This window comes from Periplaneta americana, chromosome 3 (genome assembly GCF_040183065.1).
Source record: "Periplaneta americana isolate PAMFEO1 chromosome 3, P.americana_PAMFEO1_priV1, whole genome shotgun sequence".
NCBI classification, from domain to species: domain Eukaryota; kingdom Metazoa; phylum Arthropoda; class Insecta; order Blattodea; family Blattidae; genus Periplaneta; species Periplaneta americana.
The window spans coordinates 64194864-64208185 of record NC_091119.1 but is presented as its reverse complement, the minus strand read 5'-3'; the positions used below and the strand labels follow the sequence as shown (position 1 = coordinate 64208185).

Here is a 13322-nt window from a genome sequence, read left to right as displayed (position 1 = left end):
TTGGCATGAACCAATGGACAACTTATTGCTATGCTGCACACACGTGATTGTTTCACCATTTATATACACACATGAAAAAAATGTTAGGAATTCACTGCCTCTTATATGTTTCCTCTTTCCTCTATCTTGTAGATGCCAGCTTTCCATAATTTTTAATTAAGATTGATAACGTGTTTGGCAATATTCCATAGCTTTTATCACTTATTTTAGAACTTCTACTTTCTTTTCTAATGTTACATTTATGTATGCACCACGTTCTGACATTGCAAACAATGCATACTGACAAATTACAACTGACAACTGTGGGTCCTTTGGCCACGAACTTCAGTACTGTTAAGAAGGTTTTCACAAATTGTTTGTTCTTACAAATCAGTGGTAGTGGTAGAAGAGGTTGAAGAACGTATAACTGCACAAAAAGACGTGGGCAATCCTATACTACTGAGGAGAGGGTGAAGGCTGTATGTCAGCAAACAAGAGCTTTATTTTCCTAGAGCTGCTTCTGGATAACTATAAACCAGTTGAAACTGCATTATTCTGTTTGCTTCCTGTCTATCACCAGAAATTCTTGGAATTGCTTTACAGTAATAAAGTAAATCTTCCAGACAATGAAATTCAGGAATATTTACGTGTTTGCTTTCAAATTGATAAAATTTTGCTATCGAATTATCCAAACAAAAGGTTAGAAAATTCGAATTACATATGAATTTTTAACATTGGTTTCAATAGGAAGTTAAAGGGAAATAAACTTCTCTTCGAATTACCCAATAATTCGAATTACAAAGAGTGCACTATATTAGATCATATTTAAAGAAATTCACTTTTATTTCTAATTCTCCAATATTTTTATTTATACATTGGACTCAAATGGGAACACTGTAAAAGAGGTAACTTAGCTGATGGTCATAAGGCAATGTTACTCGCAAGACAGTACTTTCCCGATCTCTATCACTGTGTTTGTTAATCCATTTCTGATTTCAATACTTGTCACTGCTCTTGCATTTAGTGAACGGTGCATATTTCAAATGTGTTCAGTGGCAAAAAAGATGGAGTTTTTGACATAATATTTTACATTAATGACAGGCATTCTATACAACTGTAAAAATTGGAAATTTCTCCTTCGAAAAGGTGGAAAAATTCAAGGATCTTGGAGCAACAATAACAAATATAAATGGCACTCGGGAGGAAATTAGACGCAGAATAAATATGAGAAATGCGTGTTATTATTCAGTTGAGAAGCTTTTGTCATCCAGTCTGCTCTCAAAAAAGCTGAAAGTTAGAATTTATAAAACAATTATATTACCGGTTGTTCTGTATGGTTGTGAAACTTGAACTCTCACTTTGAGAGAGCAACAGAGGATAAGGGTGTTTGAGAATAAGGTGTTTAGGAAAATATTTGGGGTTAAAAGGGATGAAGTTAAAGAAGAATGGAGAAAATTACACAATGTATAACTGCACGCATTGTATTTTTCACCTGACATAATTAGGAACATTAAATCCAGACGTTTGAGATAGGTAGGGCATGTAGCACATAAGGGCGAGTTCGAAATGCATATATAGAGTTAGCTGGAAGGCCAGAGGGAAAAATACCTTTGGGGAGGCCGAAATGTAGATGAGAAGATAATATTAAAATGGATTTGAGGGAGGTGGGATATGATAGTAGGGACTGGATTAATCTTGTTCAGGATAGGGACCAATGGAGGGCTAATATGAAGGTGGCAATGAACTTCCGGGTTCTCTAAAACCATTTGTAAGTAAGTACAGAGCAAGATATGGTGATAGTTGCTGATGTGTCATTTAAGTATTATTCAGTTTAGCACAGTCATAGTTATGTTTCTGTAGACTAGCAATTTTTCCTGCAGTTATTCCCGGATTAAAAAATTTCACAGAAATATGTAAATGCAAAAATGCTACGAAATTAATAAAATCTTGATAATTTCTTAAGTTATCTTCTGATACCCCAATTTCGTTTGGAAAACACCGGCAACCCTGCACATAGAATATGCCAAATCATGTGGCTAGGCTTCTGTTATGCATAATCTTTTCCTGCATGAAGTATCTGTAATGTATGTGTAACATTTTCATAGCACTGTCAGTTTCCTATAATGATATCTTCCGTTTTATATACGAATATTGTAACATTTTTTTTCTGATCACTCATATTCCAGTACTTCAATTATTACAGTTTAAAATATCGAAAGTTGTGTAGTCTACCTGTTCAAATATGCTATCTTTGATTAAATCAGAAGAAGCGTAAAAAAAATAATATTCCATTTCGGGATATTACCTGCAGAACTATGTGAGAACTCACTAACCACTTGGTTTCAAATAATTACTGCCCTGAAGGAAGTGTCTGTGCAATCACGGATATCAAGGGGGTGTCATATTTTTAAGAAATTTCTAGACAGTTAACTAGTCGTCAACCACATACAAATAAGCGCGCGCACGCACGCACACACACAAACTTATCCTTTTCCTTTGAGAACATTGTACTTACAATGAGCCAACATCCACCAAGCTGTTCTGGTGCAATGTCTGTGCTGCAGTCTTCAGGGTCAGCTGCAATGATGGCATTTTATTAGTAGGCTAGGTCACATGTTGAAACAATACAAGGACTTGTAAGCTATTACTATAATAAAAAAGTAATTTAGTATTGCATGTCTTCTCACATAATATTAAATCTACACCGTGTCCTGCTTAGAGGGATCGAGAAATAAGTGCTAATTTAAAGTATAAATAATGGTTTTATAACATAACTAGTGGCTTGTGCAGCAAGTGCTGCAAACTAAGTCCATACGAAGTTCAAATAAAAATTGTTCAGATTTATTTTGAATGAAGAATACCGGACATTTTGAAAGTTATTTGCTTCCATAATAGTGAAACATATTCCCTATGAATGTTTTTTTTAATGCCAAATACTTTTCCTTGAACCTATCTGTCTTCAGTTTCAATGCGAAATCGCAAGTAACAATGTCAGGACGATCAGCGAGTTTTTCATGTGGGAGTAATGCAGTAACTCTTTCAGATCATTGCGGATTGTAGGTGAAAGTTAAGAAAATGTAAGGTTTGCCATGCTTTGAACAAAAGACTTAGCATCTTGGTATAGATGCTGCATGTTTCGTGTACTACCCTGAAATGTAGAGGACATAATCACTTTTTCCCCACTAAGAGATATTGCTGAAGTGATCAAGAGACTACAATATCTTGTAGGCCTCTTATTTTATCAGTAAGTAATACCTTTTGGTCTTTTCTTAGGAATTGTAATTTTTTGCACTTCCTCCAGACAATACTGATCTACCAAATATTGCTGGATTAATTTGTATAAGAATGAATGTTATCCCATATATTTTCTGTAATATAGGCTGTTGTGAGGAATCTATTGCTGAGATGTAGAAAATGAGGCGAATGATATACCAGAGTTGTAGAATCTTATATGCGCCCTAAATAAAATTGTCCATCGTAAATCATTAGCAGTTTCAGTGTTTCATTCATTGCTGGTTGCGGGAAATAAACTTACTCATCACGGGTAGCAAGAAGTGAAATGGCATGCTATTTTTCCTACAACAAAATATGCTTGGCAGTGATCACAAATCTAATCGATTAAACCAAAGAAATATGAAATTAAATAGAAGCAAGACTCAATTACTACCGAGGAAAATTAGAGAATCAGATATCTAAATATCTATATCACACTGCCATTAAATATATGAAAAAGACCCATACTACTTGATTAATAACTATAAAAGTATTTCATTTTTAATAACAATATTGTTACCTTACGTAAGTTTTATAGTTTTCAGTAAAACATATATAGCCGTTACTCAGTAAATTATAGAAATGAAGATCTAATATAAAATATTCTTTCTCTGCATCTACTTACTTAAAGCCCCAAAAGGTTTCACTTTCATATCATAAGTATATCATTATGTGTTGCATTAACTGTAATAATATTTCATTTTTAATGGTAATAATGTCATCAAACATTCTTAAGTTTTGTAGTTCTTAATATCCAATACACAGCTGTACTCGGAAAACTACAGACCAGAGAATGAGACCTGTAAATTATTTTGTGCGAGACCGTGCGTATTTGCTTGCTTTCCACACAAAACCAATACGCGGTAAGTGTGAAATACCACATTCAGTATTCCCAACGTAACACACATAACAATTTCCCTCTTCCTACCGCTTAACCACCATATTCATTTTACTGCTTTAGGCTTTTAACATATTATTTTTAGAGACGTTTAACATACGGTAGTAATAATTATAAATTGGAAACTTACCACTGCAATTTCACCTAAATTGCACTGTTAATTATTGTTTTTAAATATTTGCAAAAATTAAGTAAACTCTACAACACCACAAAAGTTACTGCATTTGTAATGCAAGTAACATTAAGGAAGCTGTGAAAAAATCAACAAGATTCCAGATGCCGATGTTATTACTGCAATATGTTATATAAATAATATTGTTAAAATATTAAAATGAAAAATAAATCATTAAATAACCTTACCGTTCGTTTTAAGTTCGCATTTATAGACTGGGGGAAAAAAAAGAATATAGTAAACACAGAAAACATTTTATAGCAACAATGTTGACGATAGATATTTTAGCTTTTAAAAGTTGCCGTCATTAAACAGAAACCAAGATGGAGATTTCATTGCAACTAATTAGAAATTCCTCTTTCAGGTATGTAATAAACGATCTTCGCACAAAATAATGTACGATACAAGAGCTGTATGTTTGTTTTCATGTTCTCGGAAATTAAAAAAGCTCAACTATGTTTCGCTTTTTCAATCTTTTCCTCGAACATGAAAACATCAACATACCGCTCTTGTAACGCATATTACTATTTTATACGTTATCAAAAAGTTACACAAATGAAGATCGACATATTGGCGTTATGATGTGAAAGAATCTGAGCCATCTGAACTCTATGTCAGCAATCCTGTAGGTCATAGCCTTCGTGTAATAGTCTATTGTTTATTGTAGTGTGTGTTTTGTTTTATTCTGAAATGCAATTAATTAGTTCTCAAAACTCACGAAAGATGGATTTTGGAAAATAGGAAAATTATGTAGGAAAATTGCCATTTCACTGAAAACTTTGGGTTCCAAGTTTCAAAATGAGGGGTCATTTATTAAAATCCGTTCAGCCGTTTTCCTGTAATTTCCATTACCAGTTCAAATTATATATATATATATATATATATATATATATAGTGTGTGTGTGTATATATATATATATATATATATATATATATATATATATGTGTGTGTGTGTGTATATATATATATATATATATATATATATATATGTATAGATTTTTTTGTATAACTCGATGTAAGAACTCTCCGAGTTTCGAAAAATGGTCAGTGCAACTCGATGTGTGCATCTCGAGCTACCCTGAAGACATCTAAAAGGTACTCAACCTTCTGTCAAGTGTTCCACAACATTTGTGGGGTGATTGGCGCAGCTGCATTTATAATGCGTTGTCTCAGTTTTTCCAAAGAATCAACTGTATCACGTTGGTACACAACACTTTTCACAAAGCCCCACAGGAAGGTCAATGGGCGTCAAGTCGGTTGACCTAGGTGGCCAGGCAAGGGTTCTCCTCTTCCGATCAACCTATTGGGAGAGTTTGCATTCAAGAAGCCACACACTGCTCTAAAAGAATGGAGTGGAGGCCCAAGTTGCTGAAAAACTGATTCTGGGGGGAGCTGATCAACAAAAAAAGAGTTCTGCAACATGTCCAGATACACATTCCCTGTGACTGTCACTTCAATGAAGAAGAATGGTCCAATGACAAAATGTTCTACTGAATGATGCCAGGCTTGTTTCTATGATAAATGTTAGTGCACATACACATGAACTTGCAACTGTTTTTAAACCATTGGTGCACAAACTTGGACAGTTTCTGCATCTTGCCAGATGTAAATCAAAACAATATATTCATCTGATTTTAAATGGTTAGCATTTATTTCTCGATCCCTCTATGTGGGACACAGTGTACAGTGAAACCCTCAAGATACAGACACTCCTCACAGACAGACAGATTTTTATATCCCAACTGAAATAACACAGAAATAATGGTAAATTTAATCTCGTTTACGGACACTGTCAGACACGGACACAGGCAGCTGTTTCACAGTCTTAAAGCTTGCTTTACCTCCTGACTGCGGACAGAACTTGGATTTCAAGACCTAATGTGTTACAAAAATGGAAAATTTAGTTTTGAGGACTGTACAGAAATTCCTTAACATGAAAAAAGACAATAAGGGTCTAGTAGGCTACACTATCCCAGCTGACTACCCCTTGTTAACTGAAAGCGGGTGGATAAACAAAGTCATAAAATTTAACCTGTCTGATGGGTCCAAGGTTCTCGTGACCGTGAAATTGTATTCGATACATTATAGAGTTAGTAGGATTATTCCCTTCACTTAAATCAGTTGTTCTGTTTCGAAAGACATGGCACCTGAACGTAAATGTTAAGTTGAAAACTGTAAATTACAGTATGGTACTGCATAACTGTAGACCTAGAAAAAAATTGCAAGGTACAGTTCTGTATTTTCCTTTTTTGGTCTTATCTACTGTAGTTCAAAGTTGCAAAGAATTTACTGTAGTACAGTAGACTGTAGAATTAAACTACAGTAATACATTTCATTTAAAGCGTGAAGGGATACATAATGCATATTATAAATTTACTGTTAGATTGGGGAGCCTCCCTCCCAATAAAGGACACCTCCCAGATGCGGACAGATTGTTACGTACCTTCGATGTCTGTGAATGAGAGGTTTCACTGTACTTACATTCAATTCTGGGGAAGAACAATTGCAGTATAAACGAGGGTTGTACCAAAAGTTATGATCCCCTTTGAATTTGGAGAAATGGTGAGAAACACTATGCTGAATAGAACATTTAGCAAACTCTGTTTGGTGTACCATTCAAATCACAGCTAGTTCCCAACACCTATTGCTTTGAATGTGATGTGTCAGTTTGTAGACTGGTAAACAAAAAAACAGTTTCTTTATCAGGCAGCATCAGTGTGATCACAAATTGTTAATGTTCCATGATAGGCAACTGTGAAATAGACACTATAGTCTATATTAAAAATAGTTTGAACCCTGTCAAAGCATTATTTCCAGAGTTCGAGGCTCGTAAAATTATAAGTATTACCGTAATTTTATTATTAATTAGTATAGGTATGAAATAGTTGCTAAAAATGTCAAAGTTCATATAAATAATGATTCTTGTCCATATAATAACAAGCCAAATTTAGAATCCAATGAAACATTATTTCCTTAGTTCAAGCCTTGTAAAGTTGTAAGTGATGTTAGGGTTAGGTGTAAGGTCTTGAGCCTAGCTATGAAGGAGTTAAAAATTCGGTTTAAACGAGCGCTGAGGTAGTTCCTTTCACACTTTGCTTATGCACCTTGAAGTGTCTTACTTCTCATACCAACATAACTTTGATGACATTACGAAAATTTCAAGCTGGTGTACACTCACAATGCCTTGCATAAACGTATCTGTGACAGGCTTTTGTATATGAATCTGTGACAGATTAGGTTAGGCTTTTGTTATGCTTTGCATATATTGTATAAATCTCTGCAGAATATTCAAAGACTGGTGATTTTTGTTTAGTGATGTTGTCAGTAAGGGCTAGCGTAATGGCGGACTTGGAAACGAAGTTACAAGGCCTAGAAACTTTGTGTCTATTTCATTATAGGCCTATTAGGCCTATTTGTTGTGGTTCACTATATTCCAGTAGTTATTGAATTAATACAAGTTTTGTGTTCTTTACATTACATCATATCATGTGTTTTATGTCCCTACGTTCCTTTCTTGTACTAGAAATCACAACCTTTGCACTCTCATTACCACGCACCTCTCATTTCACACGTAACTTAGGCCTAATTTACATTTCTGAACAATTTCCTTTCCTTTAAATAGCTATTTCTCTATAAGATCCTTAACTTTTGAAATCCATCTCCAAAAGAAATCCCTTACCAATTCAATCAGTTTCACTTCCAAAATCACTAGTTTCTAAAAAAATTCGTATTATTTACAAAAATGAAAGAAGACATTATACAGACAATACACATACCTATATCTATTCTTTACAATATTGCAAAGAGTCATAAATAAGTAGAAAAAATAAAGAGGCCTAAATGTTAGAAACAATTGACATTCATAATTTTCAATACCTATCATCAATCACAAATATTGAGAGAATAGATTGTCATAGTTATAACTTTACAAGGCTCGACAGGCTAATTCATAATAATCTACCGATCTACTTACTGAGAGAGATTCTCTGAGAGGTGTTATAAGTGATTTAACTTTAGATATATTATCCAATTTCTCTTGAGGTTGTTGTATTTGTGGCTGCAATTGCTGTGCCTGTTGAGGTGTTCCTGGTCCTGGCTGCTGAGGAACTTGGGGCATTACCCCAGGTCCCTGTTGTTGCATTGGAGGCAAATTCATTTCTAGCAACTGTGAACTTATAACCTCACTTCAACAAATTGAATAATGCACATCAAAGGACGGAAATATTACTAGTACGGAAACAAAATGAATGATTGAATGCAATAATGTCAATGCAGCAGAAAAAGTTAGTCTCACTTATACCTAATTATAATTTATATGCATCATAATTCACACCACACATTACATACATTAATTCTTATCACTATCGCCAACTACAGCTACTTAAAAGTCACTATAGTCGATGTCAAAAATCTGTAAATCAAATTCACGTATTATATTAACACATTTGGAGCCGTATTCACCAGCAAATGATAAAAAAAAGTCTGTCAACACAGGCTAAAATTTCAACCATTCCATTAACATTCTTTAATACATAGTTAGAACTCTCGCGAAAATTCGCGAAGTGTCATCCCTGATCAGACATTATGCGAACAGGGGTGTCACCAAATACTCTCTAATAATAGAGAGTATTTGGTGTCACGTATATCATACAGACATAGTGTACTGGGCTTAGAAGTGTCAGACCTGAGGATCTGATCAGGGGTTTTAGCCAAGAGTTTGCTCTGGTTTCACCAGTGAGCTCTACACTAAACCGAAGGCACCACTGCAATGCTCTTTCCTGTCTGAAAACGTGACTGCTGGCGAGGGTATTGCTCTCTCTTTTTAACTAATGTGTTTCAATGGGTCTTTCGTGAGGTTGATGTTGCACATACGCAGTAAGCAATAAAAAATACCGTTAGTATAAGATAGCATTCACTGCAAGAGAGACAAGGAAAACACTATGCTAGAAAGAGATAGCAATACCCTCCGACCCGGCGCTCAGCATTCGGTCACGCTTTTAAAACATTGAAGCCACCAGCGTGACTCAGTCGATTAAGGCGCTTGCCTACCGATCTGAAGTTGCGCTCGGGGGCGAGTTCGATCCCCGCTTGGGCTGATTACCTGGTTGGTTTTTTTTCCGAGGTTTTCCTCAACCGTTAGGTGAATGCCAGGTAATTTATGGCGAATCCTCGACCTGATATCGCCAAATACCATTTCGCTATCACCAATCTCATCGACGTTAAATAAGCTAGTAGTAGATACAGTATCGTTAAATAACCAACTAAAAAAATAAAGCATTCAGTAGTGCCTCCAGTTTAGCACAGAGCCACTGCCATCGTGATCTAATACAGGCCGTAAGGCAGACCACGTGACTCGCTTAACAGCTGATCGCGAAAGGCGGTCTTTCAACCATATGAATTAGTTGCAGTGCATGAAGAATAACATATATTTCTCTGAAACGCAGTGTAATTGCGTCAGTAAAATTTTAAACAGTGATTGTGAGACACAATTTACTTGCAATTTAAGGTATAATATTATTTTTGGTGTGAAAATTACGTTGTTGCAGGCAAAGTTCGTATGTGTAATACCTGCCTTTATTTCGATTAAATATTGCGCCCTTATGTGGTTAAGTGAAATTTTGGTCTTATAAACAGAGGCTAAATATGTGTAATAATATATACGTGAAAGTGAAACACTGACTGGCATGTAAAATAAGTTGTGATTAGGCCGAAGTGCAGCGTTACCGATGTTACTCTTGTCTAATCCATTATTGTTAGTTTAACGTATTTGTCTTATTAAATTTAAATTATTGCGCCCCTTTTATTTGTGAATAACCTACATTATACGAGTAAATAATACGACGTTTGATAATATACACAATTTGAACTAAAAACGAGATACATATAGTATATTACGAAAAATTATACCCTATAGTTTTCATTACTGTTACAGTATCTAGAATTGTAATTAGTTGAAATAAAGCACTCATGCTTCATTACGAAATTCTTGCACATTCATTTATGCACGTTTCAACAATTTTCAGTTGCATCGCACGCATATTTTAATGTGTTGAAGTTATAGGTTATGTTTATTCTATCAGTACTTGCCTTATTTCCATATTCGCAATTATGCATTATAATTAAGCATAACGCTACGTATAACTTATAAATGCAATTTGTCTACACTTCAATTGTATTTATTCGTTTCAGACGGTACTCCAGTCTGAAGTCTGATTAGTTTAATATGTTACTAGGGCTAAACTAGCGCTGAGGTAGTTCCCTTCGCATTCATACATCTTGCATATACAAATTAGTTCGGTTCGTTCAGGATTTTAATATGCCTTGCTTATAGGATCAAATGCATCTCAAAAAAAAAAAATAATAAATTCAACTGTTTTCAGTTCAGAAATTACCGGAACTATACCTCAGCGCTACTAAGTAATATAACGTATGTACATTTCATATGAGGGACTGTGGTGAATTTTCTACCTATAAGTAAGGACGGTAACCGTGTTCTGAAGTTCATCCTAAAAATATATTCTTCTTTATTAAATCTCAAAACCGTTTTCGTTCTCAACTTAAGCCTAAAATGTTGACGCAGATAGGTTATGTTAACATGGTAAATTTTCTTCACATAAAAATAACACAGTTTTATTTATTATTCCTGCCACATTATGCAACACATAAATGGAACTTATGCACATATTACATTGAATAAAAATTTAATTGTATTATTTCTTTGTTCCCTACTTTACTGGGTTGTAATGAATTGTATTTATCTAACCTACCAGATTAACACACAACTGTACATACACTAATTTCATAGGAGGGACTGTGGTAAATTTTGTACCTACAAGTAAGGAAGGTAGACGTGCTAAATTAAAATCACAATATAAATAATTCTCCTTTATTAAATCTCAAAATAGCTTCCATTCCAAACTTAAAATGTTGATGCAACCAGGTCATGTTACCATGTAAAACTCCGTTCACATTAAAATAACACAGTTTTGTAATTATTTCTGCAACATATTATGCAATAAGAAGTGTGAAGGGGTCTTATACACACATTACACTAAATAAAATTGAGCGCCGACACGCTATAAAGTAATATCTTTCTCTCAGCTCCGTATACTCAAATAGAAAAGCCCGACTCATCGAATGACGTCACACAACCTGCATTACGGCCTGGTCCACTGCCATCGTGATCTAATACAGGCCGTAAGGCAGACCACGTGACTCGCTTAACAGCTGATCGCGAAGGGCGGTCTTTCAACCATATGAATTAGTTGCAGTGCATGAAGAATAACATATATTTCTCTGAAATGCAGTGTAATTGCGTCAGTAAAATTTTAAACAGTGATTGTAAGACACTTGAGACACAATTTACTTGCAATTTAAGGTATAATATTATTTTTGGTGTGAAAATTACGTTGTTGCAGGCAAAGTTCGTATGTGTAATACCTGCCTTTATTTCGATTAAATATTGCGCCCTTATGTGGTTAAGTGAAATTTTGGTCTTATAAACAGAGGCTAAATATGTGTAATAATATATACGTGAAAGTGAAACACTGACTGGCATGTAAAATAAGTTGTGATTAGGCCGAAGTGCAGCGTTACCGATGTTACTCTTGTCTAATCCATTATTGTTAGTTTAACGTATTTGTCTTATTAAATTTAAATTATTGCGCCCCTTTTATTTGTGAATAACCTACATTATACGAGTAAATAATACGACGTTTGATAATATACACAATTTGAACTAAAAACGAGATACATATAGTATATTACGAAAAATTATACCCTATAGTTTTCATTACTGTTACAGTATCTAGAATTGTAATTAGTTGAAATAAAGCACTCATGCTTCATTACGAAATTCTTGCACATTCATTTATGCACGTTTCAACAATTTTCAGTTGCGTCGCACGCATATTTTAATGTGTTGAAGTTATAGGTTATGTTTATTCTATCAGTACTTGCCTTATTTCCATATTCGCAATTATGCATTATAATTAAGCATAACGCTACGTATAACTTATAAATGCAATTTGTCTACACTTCAATTGTATTTATTCGTTTCAGACGGTACTCCAGTCTGAAGTCTGATTAGTTTAATATGTTACTAGGGCTAAACTAGCGCTGAGGTAGTTCCCTTCGCATTCATACATCTTGCATATACAAATTAGTTCGGTTCGTTCAGGATTTTAATATGCATCTCCACAAAAAATAAATTCAACTGTTTTCAGTTCAGAAATTACCGGAACTATACCTCAGCGCTACTAAGTAATATAACGTATGTACATTTCATATGAGGGACTGTGGTGAATTTTCTACCTATACGTAAGGACGGTAACCGTGTTCTGAAGTTTATCCTAAAAATATGTTCTTCTTTATTAAATCTCAAAACAGTTTTCGTTCTCAACTTAAGCCTAAAATGTTGACGCAGATAGGTTATGTTAACATGGTAAATTCTCTTCACATAAAAATAACACAGTTTTATTTATTATTCCTGCCACATTATGCAACACATAAATGGAACTTATGCACATATTACATTGAATAAAAATTTAATTGTATTATTTATTTGTTCCCTACTTTACTGGGTTGTAATGAATTGTATTTATCTAACCTACCAGATTAAGACACAACTGTACATACACTAATTTCATAGGAGGGACTGTGGTAAATTTTGTACCTATAAGTAAAGAAGGTAGATGTGCTAAATTAAAATCACAATATAAATAATTCTTCTTTATTAAATTTCAAAATAGCTTCCATTCCAAACTTGAAATGTTGATGCAACCAGGTTATGTTAACATGCAAAACTCCGTTCACATTAAAATAACACAGTTTTGTAATTATTTCTGCAACATATTATGCAATAATAAATGTGAAGGGATCTTATACACACATTACACTAAATAAAATTGAGCGCCGACACGCTATAAAGTAATATATTTCACCCAGCTCCGTATACTCAAATAGAAAAGCCCGACTCATCGAGTGACGTCACACAATCT

General features: G+C 34.3%; 1 protein-coding gene across 3 annotated transcripts in view; it reads right to left on the bottom strand.

Annotated features, from left to right (window-relative positions):
- The window catches only part of ix (mediator complex subunit intersex), a 38434-nt gene extending 29643 nt beyond the window's left edge, over positions 1–8791 (bottom strand). For 2 of the 3 annotated variants that reach the window (XM_069820640.1, XM_069820638.1), the window contains exons 1-2: positions 8297–8791; positions 2495–2556 (exon numbers count right to left, since the gene is read on the bottom strand). In XM_069820640.1, the coding sequence (XP_069676741.1) occupies positions 2495–2556; positions 8297–8479 (245 nt within the window). In that variant the 5' untranslated portion in view covers positions 8480–8791. The remainder of the gene's footprint in view (positions 1–2494; positions 2557–8296) is intronic. The other variant, XM_069820639.1, reaches the window with a different exon arrangement.
- Positions 8792–13322: the final 4531 nt, after the last annotated feature.